At 48.1% G+C, this 24,110-nt stretch overlaps 1 protein-coding gene and 1 pseudogene across 2 annotated transcripts in view; both read right to left on the minus strand.

Moving 5' to 3' along the window:
* Window positions 1-599: 599 nt before the first annotated feature.
* The window catches only part of ANKRD33B (ankyrin repeat domain 33B), a gene marked incomplete at both ends in the record, with an annotated part of 91,704 nt that continues 68,193 nt past the window's right edge, over window positions 600-24,110 (minus strand). Inside the window, 2 exon segments of the mRNA XM_079703848.1 lie at window positions 600-1,432; window positions 17,364-17,504. Of these exon segments, the coding sequence (XP_079559974.1) occupies window positions 600-1,432; window positions 17,364-17,504 (974 nt within the window).
* Window positions 12,558-17,113, minus strand: LOC307052219 (son of sevenless homolog 2-like; annotated as a pseudogene). The gene is made up of 5 exons: window positions 17,003-17,113; window positions 16,537-16,656; window positions 15,849-16,452; window positions 12,856-15,627; window positions 12,558-12,614 (listed from the first exon to the last, which is right to left on the minus strand). The product of its transcript is annotated as a son of sevenless homolog 2-like (transcript).

The following is a 24,110-nucleotide window of genomic DNA, read 5'->3' on the forward strand; positions in this document are numbered from 1 at the left end:
TGCCTCCATCAAATGGAAAGAAATATTCTGCATCACTTAATCCAATTAAGAACATGAAGTGCTCATGGGCACCCACATGAGATGGAAAGGCAAAGACCCAAACAAACAGCAAAAGGGGGGGAGAATGCCATAAATTCTGTGTGAAATCATAGAGATACCACAAGTAATCATTGCTAGAAACGGTACTTTAAACAAAGGGTCTTCAGACAAATGCATTAAAAACATTCTAACTACAAAGAGCCCCATCTTTGTATGGGGCTGGTAAAGTGCTGCACATTTGATTGTGATTAAAAAGACAGAATTATACAGAAAACGCCCTTCTGATAAATTGGTCTTAAAAATTTCTTAACTGAGGTTCTAAAGATAAACTTTTAGGTAAAACGCCCACTAAGTGTACTGACTGCTAGGGGAACTGGTTTTAGGCAAATCGATTAGTGCTATGCCCAGTTCACTCTTGGGTGCAGCCTGAACAAACACAAACGTTTTCTAGGGCCAAGGAGGCTGCGGGCACGGGGACGTGTGGTGCGTAAAAGGCAAGGGCCAGGCGGAGGCGCTTCCTTCCCAGGGAGGAGCCCCGCCAGCCTCCCCGACACGCCCCCTCACGTCCTTTTCCTCCAGGACGGCGCCCGCTTCTCCTTGCGCGCCCGGGCCAGCCGCTGCTTCTCCGCCTCTTCCGCCTTCCTTCTTTCCTCCTTGGCCTCCTTGTACCGCCACTTGGGGAGCTGCAGGTGGGTGCTGTCCTTGGTGCTACCCTTCGCCGCCCGCTCGGGCTGGAAGGTGGGCGCGGGCGCCTTGCTGATGCGCACCTTGGGGATGACCACGCCCGGCCGCACGCTGCTCCGCCGAAGCAGCTGCAGGGACAGGAGGCTGGCCTTCCGCGGGGCGGCTGGCAGCTGGGAAGAAGACGTGCAGCTGGCTCTGGGGGCCCCCTCTCTGGAGACCCCCGCGGCCTGGCAGGTCCAGAATCGCCGCTCGGTGCCCTCCGCTTTGTCCCTCTCTTGGGCTTGTGTGTCCGGGTGCCCCCGTGCCGCCAGGATTTCCTGCACCGCCAGCCGCCTCTTCCCCACACAGGGGGGGTTCTCGGGGCACATGGTCCGGCAGACGACGGCCACGGCGGGGCTGTAGAGGCTCGTGGTCATCCTGACCATGTGGTCCAGGACGCCCCCATCCTCCAGGCCTTGGCGCAAGCGGGAGGCCAGCATGGACCGCACAAACTCGGTGAGCCTCTGCAAGCAGTTCTTGGAGCCCGCAGTCCTCGGACCCCCCTCGGGGGCCAGCGGCAGCTCTGGCTTGTACTTTTCCCCAAACTGCTCTGGGCACGGTCGCTCCAGCAGCCTCTGGATGGCGTGGACCGCTTCAAACCGTCCCGTGTAAGTAGCCCACTCCTGAGACGACATCCCGCGGTGAGGGTCCCTGGCGTGGACATCTGCCCCTGAAAACCGCAAAGTAGAAACAGGAATGGGTGGATGCCATAAGACCTCCCTTCCACAGGCAGAAAACGGAAAGACAGTGAAATGGATCAAAGGCAAAACTTCCAAAACCTTCTAACAGACTCTACCCTGGAGCTGGGCCACCGGGATGAACCCACACCTGACCGTCACCTCTTGAGTTTACTATTGTAACACAACCGACCTTTAAGTGCTCCACTTAATGGTTTATCTTTCCTAAATAAAACCCCCTAAACTCAGCACCTAAATCGTGGAATTTTTTTATAGAAATAAGATTTCATGGCTTTCCAGCAATGGAGACACAATCAGACCACAAAGGTGCTTTGTAACACTTGGCAGATGATACTAGAATGTTCTAAAAATACTAACAGTAACTCACGGGCAAAGCATTCAGTGTCCTATTTATTTATCATCTCCCTTTTTCCTCCAAGATCTCTTGTGGGGACGATTATGGTTCTTATCTTACAGGAAACGTGTGGTCCTTCACTTTTTGTGCTGGTGGTTAGTTGGTTGTGGGTCGTGGGCTTCTCCAGGACAGAGGCAGTTTAAGCAAAAACGTAGTCATTTTTGCTTCCTTAACACATATAGTTCTGGCTGGTAGGAGGCATGCATTTAATAAACGTTTCTTACAGAATGGATGGTGGTCCCAGTGGCTCAGGGCACTGCTGGCAACCTCGAAGCTGGTAAGAGAGAAGTGCTCAGACCTGGGTCCTGACCCTCAGCTGCTTGCACTTCCCACCACCCTGCTGGGGGGCTCTTCCTCTGTGACACTTTTCTGTGTCAACAGGGCCAGGGTCTAGTATTCAGGGACTTAATCCAACACTAATCTAGGTGCACTGTGAAGGTGTTTTGTAGGCGCGGTTAGCATCCACAACTGGTTGACTTTAAGTCCAGATTACCACCCAAAATGTGGGCGAGCCTCGTCCAAGGTCTTAGGAGCAAAAGCTGAAGTTTCCTGGAGAAGAAAGAATTCAGCCTGAAGACTGCAGCATCTACTCCTGCCCAAGTCTCCAGCCCGCTGGCCTGTCCTACAGATTCCAGGCTTACCAACCCCCCAGATCACGTGAGCCAATTCCCTAAAATAAATCTCTTAATATATATCTCCCATCGGTTCTGTCTTTCTGCAGGACAGAGGCTGCATCTCCTACATCCTCACGGTCTCCCTTACACTGGTCAGTTCCTTAATAAGTCTCCTCCATACCAGCCACTGCCCCCTCTTAATATTGCAAAGTTAAACTTCAGCTCAACTTGATAAAATGTTCATAAGTTTCAGCTTGGTAGTAAAATAGAAATTAATCAGGGATTGCTGTTCAATTAATCTTGGTCCAATCTCAGCCGAACATACAGTTAAAAATCATTCAGGATTTCAAGTCCCATTAGTCATATGTCCACTGGCAAAGCAATGTGGGAATAGGGCAATTATCTAGTCTACCCAGGGACCAGGCCCGGCAGAGGCTTCTGCATTTACATCCCACACAGACCGGGGTGTCCGACATGCGATGGCTGGTGAATACAAACGAGAGCAGCAGGGGGTCTCAGCGACTTCCCCGCCCCATAGCCCTCAGTGGCCCCATGGCTGAGGCAGACCCAGCTCACCTGAGCTCGCCCGGTAATGCTCTTAATTCTGTGACACGTTAAAGAACATATCAGAAGAGTGGTAATTACTGGGAACTGGAAATCAGGATGGAACTCATTAGCTACAGTACAATTTATAAACGGACTCAAATGAAAAGGGGGCGGTAAAAATGTCATTGCAAAAAACAGACGACATATTAAACCGTAATTCGTGGCACGTTACTTAAAAAAGGAGCAAACTGAAAAATTAAAATCGTAATGAACGCTGCTTGAAAGAGACATTTTTCAAATGCTAATGGAAAACGAAAGGAACAGCTGTCAAAAGTTGAGTGCACCTCTTCCTTTTCAAAATCATCTTGGAAAATACAAACACTGTAAAGAACAGAGGCCGTTCTGACTGTAATGCAGCTCAAGAATCTGCGTCATGCTATAAATGAGGGATTCACTTCCTTAAGAAAGTACTATTAAGGGTAATATTAAAGGCCTGGGCATAGTCATTAAATCATGAAACGCAAGTACTGACGATTAGCACGTTATATCTTTCAGAGAATACGGAGCACCTCTGAAAGGCCAAAGTACCCATCGCCTGCCCAAGAGGCGATCAGCATCCTCATCCCCCACCCCATGTTGTTTCGCCCAGGGCTCCAGCCGTGCAAAGGCTGGCCTCCTGCCAATGAGTCCATTTGCTGCCACGTTGAGTGCTGTGAGCTGTCTATACAGAATCCTCTATTTTATTAAAGGCAGCAACTACTCAGTTCTAGACAATGCATCATGACTGGTCTATCTCTGAGTTCCAAAATTTGGCAATACTGACATTTGGGGCCAGATGACTATTTGTTCTGGGGACTGTAGGGCTTTTAACAGCATCCCTGTTCTCTGTGCACTAGATGCCAGTAGCACTCCACCAGTTGTGACAACCAAAAATGTCCCCTGGGGGATCACACACATCCCCACCCCACTGAGGATTATAGTTCTAGCCTCGATGACCTGCCGTCTTGTTCCCCAGTCTCCCTTACAGCTGGTCAGTGAGCCCCAAAGAGAAGGCTGTTGCACCCTGATCGAAGGGACTGATGAATCTGAGGCCTGGAGCTCTGGTGACCATCGTGCAATCATGAGGTGACCAGTCGACACACTGGCAGGTGGCTGGGGGGCCGTGTGGAGCTGAGTGGACAAGAGGAAGAAACCTGGGTCTGTGATGCCCTCACGAAGTCCAGGGCCATGCTCTGCATGGTGACTTCCAGTAGGTGAGACAGACAGACACTTGCTTTCTTTAAGCCACTGTCAACTCAGGATTTCTGTTACTGGAAGCAGAAAGCATTGTAAAAGGGACTAAAGGAAAACAATCTACCTTCCGTTGCTCATTCTTAGGATGCTTTCCCCCAACAGTCAAGGCCAGGTACATGGGACCAGCAGGAGGCAGGCAGAGCCCAGGGTGCATCACTTCCTTTCCTATTTATCTATAAGCCCCCATCCCCATGTTATTTATAAGCCCCCATCCCCATGTTTTCTTATCTATAAGCCCCCATCCCCATGTTTTCTTATCTATAAGCCCCCATCCCCATGTTATCTTATCTATAAGCCCCCATCCCCATGTTATCTTATCTATAAGCCCCCATCCCCATGTTATCTACCCTTCAGAGCCCCAATCTGGTCCCCCTCCTGCCGAGAGACCCTTCTGGTCATGTTAGATAGTTAGAGGTGAGCAGGTCCCTGCCCCATCCTGGACGGGGTCATCTTTCCCTCCCCCACCTGGACACCGGTGATTAGAACATGCCCAGAGAGCCTCCCTTTTGTGGTCAAGGACCGTTAAGTCTCCAGCCTTATCAAGACCAAACAAGATAAAACCGCCAGCACAGGTTGGTGCAGGCATACCAAGACCTAAAAGGTGACTCAGAGTACCCTGGGGTTCATTACGCTGTGTTTGTAATAAATTAGCATTGCTGTTTCTGCGCCCGTCACCCTTCTGTGGGTTTTGCTCGGGTGCCTGTGGGTAAGCACCTGCGCAGAAGGAAGAAGTTATATAACCTAAAGCTGTCAATCAGCTCAGCGGTCAAATGATCCAGGACCTGAGGGGCTTTCCACCGCTCTGAAAAACCAACCCCAGCCCTACCACGGGGCTGCTTCCAGTTTCCAAACAACCCCGCGTCCCTTCTCTCTCTCCAGTGTACTTTTGCTTTGCTTAATAAAAAACTCTTGCTACTTAAAACTGCTCTATGTCTCTGGACTGAATTCTTTCTCTTCGAGAGGACGAGAACCGACGGAATCGCCATTTTCCGCCGGTGACAGCCACACAAGACCACTGTGGACCGGTCCTTACAGGCCTCCTCCTGTGCTATCTGTGGCCTGTATCTTGGGCACTTGGGGTATACTCAGGATGCAGGGTCACAGGGAAGAGCCCTTGAAGGGGGTGGGGCGGGTGATCCCACCCTACCCTCAGGCATTTCAGTCTTTCAGAGGGTCTCAGCAGGGCTCAAGCCCACAGCCTGCAGGGTAGCCAGCTAACGAGCTCACACTGGTATGTTTTCCAGTCTTCCCAATCTGGCTTCCTTAAGCCTGACCGGCTTCCAAGGGTGACTTTCCAGAACAACCACTTGCCCCCTTGTCTCACGGTTGGCTCTCGTGGGTGCCCAGGCTAAGACAGCGCCCTTGGTGACATGAAATGCCTGATTTTTAGCCCTTTCTCTGCCCAAGAACTTGACACTATTCCAACTTAGTCACAGAAAATGCATGTTTTCCTCTATAAACAGAAAGAAACCTCTCTGGTGATGTCATATCCTTCGGCTTTCCAGACACACATCGTCAGGTCTTGCCTAAGACAAGGGTGAGCACACGAGGTACAGCGGGAGTGCCTCTGCTCTCTGTTCATTAAACGAGCCTCCTACACCCTCCTTTCCGTCTGCTTTGCTGACCGGAATCCCAGGGAGATTCAAGGCTTCTGTTTGCTTGTTTTTGCTACCCAAGTGCCGCAGCAATGACACCAACACCTCAGGTATGAAAGCCAGCTCTCTTAAGCCAGTCTGGAACCTGCCAACCTCCACCGGCTTCTGCTTCTCTTCAGAGGTAATCACGGCTTCCCTCATATGGCTTCTAAGAGCCATTTATTAAATACACCTGTCTCTTGGGGGCATTAATATTCCACTGAATTAACAAGGCTCTGCAGCCCTATCCCCGACCCCTGGGATCTCAGCAGCAGAGCTGACGTTACTCCTTGGGACGCCAAAAACCAAAGAGCCAATATATCAGCTGTTCAGAACTTGGTTATATATATATATTTTTAATTTATTTATTTTATTTATTTATTCTTGGCTGCGTTGGGTCTTCATTGCTGCACGCGGGCTTTCTCTAGTTGCGGCTAGTGGGGGCTACTCTTCGTTGCGGTGTGCAGGCTGCTCGTTGCGATGGCTTCTCTTGTGGAGCACGGGCTCTAGGCGCGCAGGCTTCAGTAGTTGTGGCGCATGGGCTCAGTAGTTGTGGCTCGCGGGCTCTAGAGCACAGGCTCAGTAGTTGTGGCCCACAGGCTTAGTTGCTCCGCGGCATGTGGGATCCTCCAGGACCAGGGCTCGAACCCGTGTCCCCTGCATTGGCAGGTGGATTCTTAACCACTGCGCCACCAGGGAAGCCCGAGAACTTGGTTATATTTTTATCAAAAGCCTGAGTTCTGGGGGCTTCCCTGGTGGCGCAGTGGTTGAGAGTCCGCCTGCCAATGCAGGGGACACGGGTTCGTGCCCCGGTCCGGGAGGATCCCACATGCCGCGGAGCGGCTGGGCCCGTGAGCCATGGCCGCTGAGCCTGCGCGTCCGGAGCCTGTGCTCCGCAATGGGAGAGGCCACAACAGTGAGAGGCCCGCGTACCGCAAAAAAAAAAAAAAAAAAAAAAGCCTGAGTTCTGGTAATTCTGGCACTATTTCGTTCGGCCCAACGAGGTAAGATAAGAGCTGATATGCACCTATAGTTTATGAACTATTGGAAAATCTAAACAGTCTAGGGGGGCATTCAATTCAATGATTCATTATTTCCAAAAGGAAATAGTTCTTATTGAATATTATGAAACTGCAACTCGGAAATTCAACCCAGGTGCAGAAAGACACTCAGGTTCAGAAGAACACGGCACTTGAAAAAATGAGAATGAGATACACAGTTTTATGCTAACTATTAATATGTAGTAATGCTCATGGCCTTTTGCTTTTAAAATGATCACAGGATGACCTGGTTCTGTAAACATCAATCCAAAAGAAATACCCAGATTTTAGGATCTTTACAGCCTTAGTTTTTCTTAGTATTGATGAATTCAAACGGAAATAAGAAGACTTTAAAATACTGTTGCAAAGTGTTTAAACATTTCAACAAGTATTCTATCGCTATGTACCAAACCCAGGAAAGGCATTCAATCACGTATTGTTTTTTCTTTTAAAACATACACACTCATCTGTAAGAAGAAAATGTGACCCACTTTCCTGGGAAAAAGTATAAGGTAACTTAGTGGCAATAGTAAAAAATGAAAATATTCTGTAAGTTAAACAATAAAAGCCTTAGAGGGCAGCTCAAAAGCTCCCTGAAAAAGGTGTCAGATTTTCTTTTCACTTTTCCCTTCATTTCCCATTTACATTAGTTATATCAGTGGTTTTCAACAAGAGGCCACTTTCCCACTAGGGGACGTTTGGCAATGTCTAGAGATATTTTTGGTCATCAAAACTGGGGGGTGCTACAGTCACCTAGTGGGCACAGGCCAGGGATGCTGCTAAACATCCTACAACCCACAGGACAGCCCGACCACGAGGAATTATCTGGCCCCAAACATCAACAGTGCCAAGATTAAGAAACCTGAGTTACCCTCCATAAGAAAGTTTAAGTGTCTGATCACAAGGATATTTTCAAAGGGAAAAATATACCATAGTTTTTCATTCATTTAACACATAATAGTGAACACATAAAGTCACCAATAACCATGACAGCCAACAATAACGGACAGCTTCCTCCATGCCAGGTGAGCCCCCAGAGCTGTCAAGTGTGAACTCACTCAATCCACACCATGACCTCCTGCAGTAACTACTGACATTCACTGAAATTTATAGATGAAACAGGCCCACAGCAGGAGGTGACTGGCCCTGGGTATAGAGGGGCTGAATGGTGGGGCTGGAATTTGAAACCAGGGGTCCTGATTTCCAAGTTGGTTCTATTGGCCATTCTGCTCTGACCAGGTACAGTTCAGGAACAGAGGCACTAGAGGTCTGCACTCGTGTGGATTATTCTAGACTTTGATGGGGTTGTGCTCACGTTGACAGGAACAGAAAAGGTAGGGTAAAACTCAATGCCAAATTTATTATCCAAATAACTAAGGGAAAAGAAAAAAACACATTAGCATTGAACACACTGCCCTTAAGCAGGCCCATCTCTCGCGAGATCTGAAAGGTTCTGTGATCTGTAAATGCCTGAAACCTCTACCAGACTCAGGGGAAAAAATGACAGCAAATTCCATGCACGGTCCAGACTGATTAGAAGGCAATTAATCTGAAAACAAGAGGGTTTGTAATTCAAATTAATTCATTGGGGAAAATGCCTGGATTGACATCGAAAGTTTTTGGTTGTAAAAGTGAATTGCTAATTTACACTCAATTATAACTAGATCCAGAAGCAGTAAAAGCAGATGAAGCTCCCCCCAAAACACAAAAGTATCCTAATCACCATTAAATTAGGGGGAACCATCCCTCCCTGATGTCATTGATAAACCCTGTGGAAACGGCTATCTCACTTTAAAAAAATGAAACTGTCACTGAGTCAAAAGCACAACCAATGAGATTAATTTTAATTAGGATATTTTTTAATTCCAAGAAGGTTTTCATCTTCGAAGCCTCTGTCTTTGCTTACTGAATTTATTTTTCTTACAGCATCCCCTAAAACACTTCAGTTAAAGCAGGAGAAAAAAACAATCCAAAGTAGGTTTGTAACAAATCCTGTAACCCCAATCTAATCACAAGGAAAAAGACAGATGGGCTCAGGTTGGGGGACCAGTGTTCATTGGCCAGTGTCAAGACCAAGTCATGGACAAGGCATGAAGACTGAGCAACTTCCGGGGACCAGAACAGACTGGGGACATGTGACAACTCAGTGTGGGAGCCTGGCTGGGATGCTGGAACAGACAGGGCCCATCTGTGGAAGAACTGGTGACATCTGGATAAAGTCTGGACTTTAGTGACTTGTATTGTGCAGTTTCTGCCTCTCGGTAAGATGCTAACATGGTGGGGGGGTGCGGTGGTGAGTCGGGGCTCTGTGGGTGCTCTCTCTACTATCTCTGTCGCTTTTCCATACACCTAAAATTATCCCCAAATGAAGGTTTATTTACAAAAAGAAGCAAGTTGTCTAAACAGAGCTACTAGCCCAGGCTGATGCCTGGAAGAATTTTAACGTGGTCCTCCAGATACTGAGACTGGAGGGGATGCCACCTCTCTGGGAGCTCGTAGGGCCAAGCAAGACCGGCTGAACCCAGTGCCAAGAACGAAAACAAAATAAACTAAGATAATGAAATTAAATAACGGCGACAACAGCATCTCCCACTGTTTGAGATGCTCCCTCTGCGCCTGACCCTGGGTGTGTGCTTCACATACATTTTCTCATTTTATTGTCAGAATAACCCAATGAGGTTGTGCCCTGACAATGATCATTAATTCCATTTTAGAGTGAGGGGGAAAACAACTAGAGATTAGTCACAAGGAATTCAGCTCAGTAATTCCTTAAATATGTATAGCCCCAGAGAGTTTACAAAGTGATGTATTTCATCCTCAGGGAGGTGGGGAAGAAGTCAGTACTCCCATTTCACAGATGAGGACAGAGAGGCTCAGAGGAGGGGCTTCCCTCAAGATGATGAGGCCAAAAGGGCAAAGGGAGGCCTGCCGTGCTGGCCCAGCCTGAGAACATTCCACTGTGATGCCAGGTAGAAAGAAACTGCCCCACACGGAGACCAAGACCCCTAAAACCAACTCCCACTCCCGCAATGTACGATGAACCTCTCTACCCAAAACTTTAATCCCTTTCTTGTCCCACTCCTATTCTCCTCAGGATCGATGCACATCAAAGAAAAGGGGGGATTGAAACCGAGCAGGACCCTGTGAGGCCTTCCCGGGTGCAAAAGCCCATCCATGTCCCCTGTTTCTTGTTTGTAGAAAAAAAGCTTTAGTCTCCTAGGCCTTCCTCAAGTTCCAAAGAGCAGACTTAAGCAGTTAATGACCAGGACAACAGAGTCACAGGACTCCTAGTTCCTCCTGAAGGGATATAGGTGACAATCTGGTGCATATCTTTGAGTTGTTCTGCAGAAACTAAGACCCCCTCCCAGTGGAGGACGGTGACTCTATGCTGACCACAAGCACTAGATCCCAGACCGGCTGGAACCCTAAGGTTGATGATTGAGACTCCTGAAGCGTCACCCTGTTACCTCACCACCAGCTGATCAGAAGGTCAACAAGCTGGTCAGGCAACCTACAACCCTCTCCCCTAACACTGTCTTTAAAAACCATTGCCTAAAAGCCATCGGGAGGTTCAGGTCTTCTGAGCATAAGCTGCCAGTACTCCTTGCTTGGTGCCCTGCAAATAAACCCTAACTTTGCTGTGAACACCCACCGTCAGAGTATGGCTTTCTGCACTACAGGAACACAAGCCCTTGCTCAGTTACATCATATGACCACGTGACTCCACCCACCAGCAAGCAGACACCCGGGAAGGCTCCTGGGTAGACCCTGCCATCCCTTTGCCCACCTTCAATAGGACCATCTTGCCGGTGTCAAGACCAGAGCACACGTTTGTGAAGAAAAATGCAGGCAGGAGGAGGCTAGGGGGTGAGGAAACAGGAGGGCTGGCCTACGGGGTGACCAGTGCTGTGACCTCCCACTCACCCTGAAAGCAGGAGCTTTTTTTTTTTTTTCTTTTAAAAATTAAGACTGGGGTGATTTATTAATCTTGTTAGGAACTCTGATACAAAGCACAGTAAAAGGCCACAGACCAGTAAATAGACAATGTGGCTTTTGGCTACTTTACAACTGCTTCTACAGCACTAAGAGGAAAACACGCTTTTTCATCACTTAGAATGAAGGAACACAAATGGCAAATAAATGTTTTAATCACATCTCTGATTAAAAAGTTTAATAAAGCTTTAAGTGTCTGCTGGTTTAAATATTACCAACCTAAAAAAATACTTTAAAAATTTTTAGTTAACACGAGATTTATAGAGAAAGTTACTTGGTTTTGAAGGCAATGCAGTTGGTTCCTATATCATAAGAAACGTATCCTCCGGCTTTATGAATTAGTAAAGTAGCAGACTGTACTACAGGCCTTGAGTCACATAAATTTATATAGGTTATTAGCATTATCTTTAAATGTACAATATAAACAAAACTGTACATGTATGGCATATCAACTTTGTTTTCCAAAACAATAGGCAGCTCATTAGCTAAAGACACCATAGTCTGCAAAAACAAAAAGGCATATCTGTATAAGATATATGCCCTTTTTTCCTCTATGATTGGGTTAGGTAGTCTGTTTACACTTTGACAAAACAATAAACATAGTGCATTCTATTATTTTCGTTCTATTTTTCACTTTTGTCTTCAGCAGCAAATTCTGGCTTTTAAGACATGGCATTAAAGAGTTTAAGAACAGTGGGTGTTATTCACGATCTTCCTAAATGTAAAAACTAGACGTAAAAACTAGAAGATGGTCAAAGAGGCTTAAAAATCAGTATCACCACACACCCCCTATATGTGTATAAATTCACTGCCTTAAAAAGTCATGTTACTCAAATTTGAAAAATTCCACAAATGCACTATCCACTTTCAGTGCAATCAATGTCACTTTAAACCATATTTTAGCAGAGTCTACAGTGCAAATATAAATTCTTTATACTGGCCTTTGGGCAGCACTGAGGGTCCAAGCCAAGGCAATGCTACTGATCACCTGAGGATAATGGTAAAGGACTTCTGTATTTTTATTTTTCCAATTTTTAAAAGCTTATTTGATCAGTAGCATTTTTGTAAGAACATTATTTTTAAAAAGTACTAAAATACTATGACTTTTTTGAATAAAATTAAAAAAAAACTGTACAAATACCATTCCAATGTCAATGACTACTACATATGGCTAGGATCACTGAGGAGTTTCTGCATTTTCTAGCAAAGGTCTCTACAATGGGGGGTACGAAAGCTCCTGTTTGTAAGTGTTTGGTGGCAGTTTTGGTAGGTGAGGGCTTGAATTCTGCCTTGGTGGAACAGGGGGAGCTTGAGGATGAGCAAGATTATTTTGACTAGAACTGAGCACATAGCATCGACGTGGTACCCTTGGAGGTGGTGTGCTAGGAGGAGTGTTTGGAGAATTTGGACATGTACTAACGTCTCTGAACCAGTCTGGATCTCTGTGAAGATGTCCCAGTGGAGGTGGCTGAAGAATAAATGGACAGTTTATAAAGTGTTCTGGAGGCCGAAGGGGAACTGGTGGAGGGGTATCGGGAAGAGGATCTCTCAGCGGCGGCGGTGGTGGACTATGCAGAGGCCCGTCAAATGCACCAGTAGGAGCAGGAACTCTGGGTTTTACCTTTGGAGGAGGAGGCTGTCTTGGCAGAATAGCAGGGGGTCATGATCAGATTTCATAGTTCCCTTGGAATTTGAAGCATCATGATCAAATTTTTTTCGAGGAGGAATCAGGGGCTCTTCACTTAGTTTATGTAAACTACCACACGAACTAAAGAAAGACTTTGAATGAGGCAAGCAGACTGGAGCAAAGATGCTATTGCTTCCACAGGAACCGTTGAGATCCACATCTAAAAACACACTAAGGTCTGAAGAAGCAGATACTGGTGGAGTAGATGGTGTATTTGGAGAGCTTGGTGCTGACACTGTTGATTCAAGCTCTGTTTCAGCAATCCGACTAAAGCTTATTTTACATGGTTCTCTTTCTAATGGTGTTGGATGACCTCATAAAGTACCTGAGGTAGAGCCATGTCGGCCCGTATTAGGCCTTATTCCAGGAGAATTTAAAGAGAAAGTTGATTTCCTAGGAAATCGAGGTGGCTGTTTGCAGTTTCAGGGTTCAATTTCTAGTGACTTGTTGAACAAATAATCTGTAAACTCTTTTTCAGAAGCATTTCCCGTGGGGTTAAGGTTTTCAAAGAACCTCCTCATTTCTGGTTCTATCCATAAACGGTAAGGTTGATTCTGATATTGCTGAATTTCTCCAGTAATTTCAGCTATTTTCCTCCTCTTACTGAAATTGATTAAATCTTTCCCTTTCTTTTTAAAAAAATTATTCCCTTCTTCAGTCTTCAGAATATTTGTTAAATATATTCCAAAAAAAGGCACACAAGGTGGATTGATTGACTTAAGTTTCACTAGATATTTTTTTTTAATGATCTTGACTTAATTCCGTAGCTTCATCCAAAATTTTCCTTTTTCTTTCCTCAAAGGTATGATCTAGTCTATAGACTGATACTGAATTTACTGCACTGACGATCTCTAATACACCACTGAAATTATTCAAATCTTGAAAAACTTGCAGAATTTCTATAATTCTACTTAGTACTGCCACCCGTTCCTCAAAATTTTCTGCTTCCACAATGCACTTTTCAAACCAGAGAGTGAGATTTGTGGTGTGGCAAATCATTTTTAATAAATTTGGAGAATTTATTTCTTTATCTTCTTTGGTCCATACACTCCCTACAAGTTCAGAAGGTTGACCTTTCCTGTAGAGATCAGATTCCAAAAGTGTCAGCTGATGTGCAGTTTCTATTGGATGAAGTGTCATGAGATCAAACGTTTCAAACTGTCCTGGTCTGCTGACATGCCATTCAATTGGTGGAGGTGGACTTTCAAAGGTAATATTATGGCTTATTCCATTTGCCTGAGCTTGTTTCTTCCTCTTGATGATCTTAGCAATTGACTCTACCCATTTCTTCATAGCTTTCCCTCTTACACTAGAAATGAAGGATTCTAGTCTTTCAAGCAACTCCAAGTCTCTTTCAAAGTCATAAAAATGGTGTTCAACCCAGTGCCGAAACACATTTAAGATCCTAAATTGTACTGGCTAGACGTATTCCTTGCGAAACATTTTAAGGTCTGCACTGATTGGCTGCTTGCCTTTCTCTACTGCCAATTTACCTGCTTCAGTAGGTTCTGGCTCTGGAATTTCAAATCGTTCAATCAGTAAGCTTAGCAATTCTTGTGGTTTACAAAATGAATGATATGTAGTAAGAAAGTGTGAACAAAATTGGGATCTGCATACATGTGACATGTTAACCTTTCAATTAATTTCACCACAGCTCCTCCTTTAATAATGGGGATTCCACTTCTACTTTGCAAGTTGTCTTCAAAAACAATGTTTTCCTCAGAGTCTTTTACCACAAAACGATACACTTCAGGACTCGGTAATCTAAGTGGTTGCTCATTTTCTTCTTTCAATAATACTGAATCTAGCATTCGATCTAGAGTACTATGATAATGAAGAGAAATAAGTTCTGCCGTCCAATTCTTTTTCTCTTCATCAGACTTAGCAGCAAATATTATGCTGTTTTCATCTTTGGATACTAATTCAAAAGCATGTTTGCACTCACAAGTATCTTCTTTATCACAGATTTGTATTTTCCTCATGACAAATTTTTCTTTTAATCTGTATTCTGTACTACTGTATCCTGGAAGGTGTGACTGGCTATGATTGGGTTTGCGGCTAATCACTAAGCCATCAAAGAGAAAAATATGCCATTCGTGTTTAGCACCAATTCTTGTCAATGGGCCTTCCATAATAAATTCATTACAACACTGTCCAATATCTTTGCCTTCCCACCCATCTATGTTTTTCTGAATTTCATTCATTTTTTTTTAATAGCCAGGTGCTTGCTTCTTAATTGACGATTATAAAAAGGGCAAACAGGATCCCCAGGTCGGCATCTAGGTGAATACTGCTTGTAAATTCGGTCCACAGTACCTTGGAGATTCATGAGAGCAGTAATAGCTTGGTTCAAACATTCTCTGTCTTCATGCTCTTCACTACATGCTTTCAATTGCTTTAATAATTCAAATTAGTGCCAACAATGATATACTGGCACCAGCATAAGGTGTGGAAGGACATAACGAACTGCCTCTTTAAAACCACCAGCAGTGGACTGAAAGTGTAGAGCCACTGCAGGTCTGGCCATCAACTTACTGAAAAGTTCATTAAATTTTGGTGAAAGAATATCCTGTGATAATGTTTCATAAGGATCAAATGCTTGTTCCTCTGCCAAATCTTCAAAACAGCTTCCAGCTAATGGATGAGGGCTGCTTTCATCAGTCATTTCAACTGTGTCTTCAATTAAACCTAAAAGTTTCACGGTCAATTCATGTATATCTAAAATGTTACTGAAAATCTTTTCAGTATCAGAAGGTTTAAACAGCTTTGTGTCAGAAAGAAAAGCTTCTCAAAACACTTTCATGATCATATTTAGTTCCTGTAGATACTGTCGTTCTTCTGCAATTTCAGTTCTGACAAGGTCATAGTAGTTTAATTCACCTGAAGAACTAGGTTCATCTTCACAAAGAGAAACCAAGCCTATAGCATCCTGATCAGATATGTCCATCAAAACCTTATCTGCAGGGCTTCCCTGGTGGCGCAGTGGTTGAGAGTCCGCCTGCCGATGCAGGGGACACGGGTTCATGCCCCAGTCCGGGAAGATCCCACATGCCACGGAGCGGCTGGGTCCCTGAGCCATGGCCGCTGAGCCTGCGCGTCCGGAGCCTGTGCTCCTTAACGGGAGAGGCCACAACAGTGAGAGGCCCGTGTATCGAAAAAAAAAAAAAAAAAAACCTTATCTGCATACATTGACACTTTAATGTCCTGTTGGGATATTAAATACCTAATTACCAGCCAATTTCAAAATATCAGCTGAGATATACTCTAGTACAGCCACAATATATAGGGACACATGGTAGTCCACTTTGTACCCTAAAACTTCCTTCAGTGAAGGATGGATTTTGTTCACAGGCAGTAAGGGAGGATTTCTTCGTTTTCGTTTCTCTATGGCAGACTGTGCATCAGCAATAGCCCATCTATCCATTGGATGAGGAAAGGTCTTTTGAACTCGTTCCTCCACATCTTGAACAGTCCTTGGTTGGGCCATGCATAATTTATTAAGCAGCTGAAAAATCAGCTCTTCAGCATAATAGACTCTTCATTGGCTGAGAGATTGGGATTACTTGCTCCTGCACCTTCCGCACGGCCGAGACCAACAGTCCCCGCCATTTCGGACTGTTCTCTTCGCTGACGAACTCGTACGGCTGCGGCGCCTGCGGCAGGGCCCCGGCGGTAGCGCCTCCGCATCGGGGGCGGCCCGCGGGCCGAAACGGGCCGGGCCGGTGGCCTGACAGGCAGGGCGCGGGCCGCCTCGGCTCGCCGGCCGCCGCCGCCTCCTGCCCGGGCCGCGGCTACGGCCGAGGCGGCTCGGAGGCGGCGCCGGCGGGCGGGGGCTCCGGGGGCGGCTTCCTCGGCCCCGCGGCCTCGCCTAGTGCAGCGTCCGCAGAGGAAGCGCGGCGGCCCGCGAACCCGGACGACCCCCGGCTGCGACCGAAGCGGCGGCCTCTTTTCCCCGCGGCGCTGGCCTGCTTCTCGGGCGGCTCCTCCTCCTCTGTCTGGGTTCGCAACCCGAGGGGGGTACAGCTGGCCTCTCCCCTGCTCGGACTCCCGCTACGGCCGCGGCAGGAAGGGAGCGGCGGCGGCGGCGGCGGCCTGTATCCTCATCGCCTCATCTCCGCCCTCCCAACCGGCAACGCCGCCCTGCCCGGCCCACCCGAGTCACCTCCAGAGGGCCCTGGGGACAGGCCGGGCGCGCGCGTCGGGCGAGAGAGCCACACTGGCGTGCACAGTGCTAGCCGCCGCCGCCGCCGCCGCCGCCGCCGCCGCCGCCGCCGCCGCCGCCGCCGCCGCCGCCGCCGCCGCCGCCGCCGCCGCCGCCGCCGCCGCCGCCGCCGCCGCCGCCGCCGCCGCCGCCGCCGCCCCTTCAGCAGCCGCGCACAGCGCCCCCGGGCCGCCGCCAAGCGCCGGGCCCCAGCCAGCGCGGCTCGCCCAGCCCTTCCGCCCCGCGCTCATTATCCCGTGTAGCTGGAGCAGCCCCGCACGGAGCATGCGCGTCGCGGAGCGGGCCGGAGCTTTTGTTTTTGTTTCAACTCGGATGATGACAGCCATACATCTCAACAAGGAAACGTTTCTTTGCTGCATCCACTAGGCTTGGTTTCTATGGGGGGGGGGCGGGATTCATCCCTTCAACACATATTCTTTAAAGGAGCCAACTCAGCATTTCCCGGGACCCTGGGTCTGCATGGCACAGGTGGGGACGTACCTGCTAGCATCAGGGCTCGGATGCACTCCGTTCGGCCCTGCATGGCGGCTTTCATCAGGGCCGTGAACCCAAACACGTTCCTCCTTTCAAGGTCAAGACCGGGGAAATAGTTCAACAAGTAGTTGGTGATGGTGACGTGTCCTGCAAAGAGAAATGCACACATGTATGGACCACACTCCACAAGAGTGGGCATTCCAGCGGCCTTCCTACACAGACAGAGGGAAACATGGCATGGTCCACCGCTCTGGTGTGTGTGTGTGTGTGTGTGTGTGTGTGTGTGTGCCTCTCAGGCCGCAAAAAATAATTCTCAGGAGTCCAGGAAACGAGAAGACAGCGGGCCCTGCCCCGGCCATGCCGTTGCTGCCTCTGGTTCATTATGCCCTCCTGCCACGCCACTTGGAAGCCCAGCTGTCCCATCAACCTGTTGAGGAGGGAATGTGGGGAGCAGGGACACTGTGGGGGTGGCGTGGGCAAACCCGAGCTGGCCTGACGCAGACGCCGGCTGGTCAGCGGGCAGGCCCTGCACGCTGTCGGCGCCCAGCAGGAGATGCCGAGGTAAAACAGATGAACCTCGGAGCCATTTCCCAGAACTCCAGAGCCTCAGGGAGGAGAAAGTCTTCATCTCATCATCAGAACAACAGGATATGCCAGTGCACACTGCCACCCAATCACCGCTCAGAGGGCTCTCTCTCTCACACACACACACACACACACACACACACACACTCACACACACACAGAGGCAGGGAACCCAGGGAGTATTGCTAACCAGACCCTTATCCATAAACCCAAGCAGGTAAAAATATTCATTTCAGAATATAGATTTCTCCCCTTTATCGTCTCGCACTTCCAAAAAAGGGCCTGATTTTCTGCTCACTCCCAGAGGGTTTTCAAAAAGCCCACGCACTCTTGGATAGCGGTGAATAAGGAGAACATCACGTAACAAGCAGTGTTCCCAGGATGCTCCTGGCTCACCCAGAGAAAGATCCTCAAACGACTCTTGTGCCACATAAAGAGGCTCTGGAGTCAAATGCCCATGCTGCCCGAAGCCCACTGACCACATTTATTAAGTCCTCGAGTGAAATGACACGCCACCCTCCCCCCCCGAGACTCTTTAGTCCCTTAGAGCAGGGTGTCAACCTTGGCACTATTGACCTCTGGGGCCGGATAATTCTTTGTTGTAAGGCTGTTCAGTGCAGTGTGGGACGGGTAGCAGCATCCCTGGGCTCCTCCCACTAGACGCCAGTAGCTACCAGACCCCTCCTCCCTCCCAGGTAGGACAACCAAAAATGTGTCCAGACGTTGTCAGATATCCCCGGGGCAAAATCACCCCTGTTGAGGGCCACTGTCCTAGAGGCTCAGATTTCAGGACCAAGGTGGGAGATGGCTTCCTCTCCTGTTCACCTTCTCCCTGACCCCTGACCCACCAGCCTGCCCCTTGGTTGCCATTTCCATCCTGGCCTAATCGTGACGGCTAACACACCTCGGGAGGGTGGGCAGTCTGCAGAAGCTCTCACCTGAGCCTGGATGGAGGGCCTGGGGACCCAGCCTCCATCCTTACACGCCGAGGACTGGCTCGGAAATCCCGCCGTCATCCCCACCCCATACATGCTCCCCGGAAGCCCCACTGTCAGGGCTGCAGGTGTGACGCCTGGTGGACACTGCACTGCGACTTCTGCTGCTAACTGGGCACCACTAGCTCCTGGCAGGGAGGCCTCTGCACCACGGAGAAGCCAGGACTCCTGAGGCTCCGTCCCGGGCTGCTATCAGGAAGCGCAATGGGTGAGACTGGACACGTGGCAGAGGAGGTGAGGCCTCCTCCGGAGGGCGGGCAGCCATGGGACACAAGGTGCTCCCGAGATGCAGCGCCCCCTTGCCCTGCAGACTGGGAGGCCGAGGGAGCGCAGGAGGCCCCCAGCACAGCAGCGTGGAGACCCCACCCCTCCCCTGCCGCAGCGACGTTCCCTGGGCCTCCATCCGGGTCCTGCCAGTGCTGTGCACGCCCACCAGTAACTCCTCCCACGGCGGGAGCTCCGTCACCCCATCGCACGCCGACCGAGACAGAGTGCAGGCGGGGACCCAGTTACCCTCCTTGAATGGCACACAGACACTGCAGGCTGCTGGCCAAGCAACAGTGCATCCTTCTCCTCAACTTCCACGTTAAAAACGAAACAAGCAACAGAAACTAGAGTGTGGGCTCCTCCAGAAGCAGTGTTGTCCCCTCACCATGGACCTCAGCCCACCTCCTGAACTCATCGCAAAAATCATGTAGCTTTCTGACTTTCTGAGATAAGCACTGACTAATATGATCGCGTCAGGGGGTTAACAAGCCAGAAGCAAATGGGTGGGACCTTCCCGCTCTGTGATTCACAGGTTCCAACCAGCAGCTGACACTTTTTGAGTCATTCACACCACTTTGCTTTCTGCTCTCCTTCACAGAGCACACCCCCGCCAGGGGACGATGCCGGCTGTCAGGTGCCCAAAGCAGCTTAACTGCTCTCAACTGTCGGAGCAGGGGCGGGGGAGGGGAGTCCTTTGATCTCAGTTGGGTTTGTCGTCCAGCTAAACACTTTGCAGCACCTGTCAGTTAGATTTAGCCAGGGTCATAGTGAAACGAATTGCAATTCGTTTGGAGCCGTTTCTTTAAAAACGTGAAAGAGCGTGGCCACTGCATTTTCAGCACGATGTCCTTTGCACTGACATATCCTAAACACTCTGAACAGGCGGGGAGAGAAAAAACTGACAATCCACAAAACAAACGGCCCATTATACAAATCTGTTCTGCATGTTATGTAGAGATCAGAAAAACCAACGTGCAGTCCACTCGTTCTGACTACTGACTACAGGCTCGAGCTGTCAGTGAAATCACTCTCAGCTCCCCACTGGCTTTCCCAGGATGCCAGAACAATACCTGTTATCACGAGACAACCTCGCTCAACTGAAATCAAGGATGGACCCAGTGCTGCTAAGAATGAATAGATATTAACCTGAATAGATACTAACCTTTCTTCTTTAAATCATGACAATTAACCAAAAGGAGCTTTTTTCTTTGTCTTCAGTAAGATAGATAGATAGATGATAGATAGATAGATGATAGGAAGAACACAGCCTTCCTTGCATAACAGAATGTGCCCCATATGGAAATCTAGTTTGAGCCTAGTCCAACTTTGACCGTATGGAATAGGATTTGGTTCCTGAAGTCCTCAGAGTGGACTTAACGAGTGGGCTGACCACACAGAGCTAAAGAACATCCTCCACTGACCCCATGAGCCTTACCCTGCCTAAGAGAAGGGCTTAAGCGGCCCAGGGAATAAGTTAATTCTTGATGACATAGCTTCAGTGGAGTAACTAAATGGCTATGCAGACAGAGAACGGAGTACTTAAGAGAGCTGGCTCTGAGAACATTCCAATTCAAGCTCCCAGCCTGCCACTTAAAATCTGGGTGAGCCTGAGGAGGTAGGTCAACTTCGCTGAGTCTCTGTTTCCACATCTGGAAAATGGGAGATAATATCAACCTCACAATTGTGAAAATGACAGGAGATACGGTGTTGTATAAGAAGGGCCTAACAGACAAATTTCTGGGCAGAAAAACTCCAAAAAACTTATGCATTTGCTCCACTCCCAAGGAGGTGATACATAAGCACCCACTCATTCTCTTGTGGGCTGTGCACAGAGACTCCCCTCCAAAGAGTAGACTATGTTGGGGATGGCGGTGGAGCGGTAATCTCACAAGAGAGAAGTGTGGCCAACATGACCTCAGCCCGGTGATCAGGGTCAACGGTCATGTCCAGAGCCTGTGCCGACAAAGATTCTTTGCCTGATCAAACTTCACTCAGGCCCCTGAAACTTCTCCCCAGGCCCATCTGTGCCCTTCCTTGTAAAATCTCATTTTAGCAATAACCCTGCTAATAAGTCAGTTTAATGAGAACCACCCTCATCCCCACCGTGCTATCTGGTCATTCCTCATCCTCACCAGCCCCCAGGTGATATCCGATCACCCTGGCCTGTCTTCAGCAAGGATCTTGTTAGGTAGGTTTGGCCGGAATCTCCCTGATGTTTCCTGTTAGTCATTTCCCGTCCCCAAACCCCGACCCCTGCTCCTTGGCTATAAACACCCACATATCCGTGCTGCAATCGGAGTTGAGCCTACCCTCTCCCCTGGTGCAAAATGCCATTGTGATGGTCCTCATACCTATCGAGATGATTTTTGAATAAAGTCTGCCTGACCATCTCTAACAGGTGTCATTGAACATTTCTTTTTCTTTAACAAACCCCTTCATATGATGTCATGCAAATGGCACTTTCCTCTGTAGTCCTCCTTTGAAAAACCCGCAACTCCACTCTAATCACGCAGAAAACACCAGACACTTGGGGCTTCCCTGGTGGCGCAGTGGTTGAGAGTCCTCCTGCCGATGCAGGGGACACGGGTTCGTGCCCCGGTCTGGGAGGATCCCACATGCCGCAGAGCAGCTAGGCCCGTGAGCCGTGGCTGCTGGGCCTGCGCATCCAGAGCCTGTGCTCCGCAACGGGAGAGGCCACAACAGTGAGAGGCCCGCCTACCACCAAACAAACAAACAAAAAAAACAGACACATACAAACTGAGGGACACTCTACCTGACAAGTACCTGACAAGCACTCCCCAGACTGCCAAAGTCATGAAGTCTGAGAAACTGCCACAACCAAGAGGAGCACGAGGGGACATGACAAAAAAATGTCACATGCGATCCTAGCTGGGATCTTAGAAAAGAAAAAGGACATTGGGGGAAACTGAGGAAGTCTGAATAAAAAAATGGACTTGAGTTAATAACAAAAATGCATTGAGGAGATTGGTTCAAGATGGCAGAGTACAAGGACATGCACTCACTCCCTCTTGTGAGAGCACTGGAATCACAACTGCTCAACAATCATCGACAGGGAGACACTGGAACTCACCAAAAAAGATACCCCACATCCAAAGACAAAGGAGAAGCCACAATGAGATGGCAGGAGGGGCGCAATCACAATAAAATCAAATCCTGCAACTGCTGGGTGGGTGACTCACAGACTGGAGAACACTTATACCACAGAAGCCCACCCACTGGAGTGAAGGTTCTGAGCCCCACAGCAGGCTTCCCAACCTGGGGTCCAGCAACGGGAGGAGGTATACCTAGAGAATCAGACTTTGAAGGCTAGTGGGATTTGATTGCAGGCTTTTGACAGGACTGGGGGAAACAGAGACTCCACTCTTGGAGGGCACACACAAAGTAGTGTGCGCATCACGATGCAGGGGAAGGAGAGTGACCCCATAGGAGACTGAACCAGACCTACCTGCTAGTGTTGGAGGGTCTCCTGAAGAGGCAAGGGGTGGCTGTGGCTCACCATGGGGACAAGGACACTGGCAGCAGAAGTTTTGGGAATTACTCCTTGGTGTGAGCCCTCCCAGAGTCCACGATTAGTCCCACCAAAGAGCTGGGTAGGCTCCAGTGCTGGGTCACCTCAGGCCAAACAACCAACAGGGAGGGAACTCAGCCCCACGAATCAGCAGACAAGCAGATTAAAGTTTTACTGAGCCCTGCCCACCAGAGCAACACTCAGCTCTACCCACCATGAGTCCCTCCCATCAGGAAGTTTGCACAAGCCTCTTAGGTAGCCTCATCCACCAGAGGGCAGACAGCAGAAGCAAGAACTACAATCCTGCAGCCTGTGGAATGAAAACCACATTCACAGAAAGACAGACAAAATGAAAAGGCAGAGGGCTATGTACCAGATGAAGGAACAAGATAAAACCCCATAAAAACAGCTAAATGAAGTGGAGATAGGCAACCTTCCAGAAAAAGAAGTCAGAATAATGATAGTGAAAATGATCCAGGACCTCAGAAAAAAAATGGAGACAAAGATTGAGAAGGTGCAAGAAATGTTGAACAAAGACCTACAAGAATTAAAGAACAAACACCTAGAAGAATTAAAGGACAAACAAACACAGATGAACAATACAGTAACTGAAATCAAAACTACACTAGAAGGAATCAACAGCAGAATAACTGAGGCAGAAGAACGGATAAGTGACCTGGAAGACAGAATGGTGGAATTCACTGCCACAAAACAGAATAAAGAAAAAAGAAAGAAAAGAAATGAAGACAGCCTAAGAGACCTCTAGGATAACATTAAACACAGCGACATTCGCATTATAGGGGTCCCAGAAGGAGAAGAGAGAGAGAAAGGCCCCAAGAAAATATTTAGAGATTATAGTCGAAAATTTCCCTAGCATGGGAAAAGACATAGCCACTCAAATACAGGAAGCACAGAGTCACAGGCAGGATAAACCCAAGGAGAAACATGCCAAGACACATAGTAGCCAAATTGACAAAAATTAAAGACAAAGAAAAATTATTAAAAGCAACAAGGGAAAAACAACAAGTAACATGCAAGGGAACTCCCATAAGGTTAACAGCTGATTGATTTCTCAACAGAAACTCTACAAGCCAGAAGGGACTGGCAAAATATATTTAAAGTAATGAAAGGGAAGAACCTACAACCAAGATCACTCTACCCAGCAAGGATCTCATTCAGACTTGACGGAGAAATCAAAAGCTTTACAGACAAGCAAAAGCTAATAGAATTCAGCACCACCAAACCAGCTCTACAACAAATGTTAAAGGAAATTCTCTAGGCAGGAAACACAAGAAAAGAAAAAGACCTACAAAAACAAACCCAAAATAATTATGAAAATGGTAATAGGAACATACATATCGATAATTACCTTAAACG

This window comes from Hyperoodon ampullatus (genome assembly GCF_949752795.1).
Source record: "Hyperoodon ampullatus genome assembly, chromosome: 4".
In the NCBI taxonomy this organism is placed as follows: Eukaryota; Metazoa; Chordata; class Mammalia; order Artiodactyla; family Ziphiidae; genus Hyperoodon; species Hyperoodon ampullatus.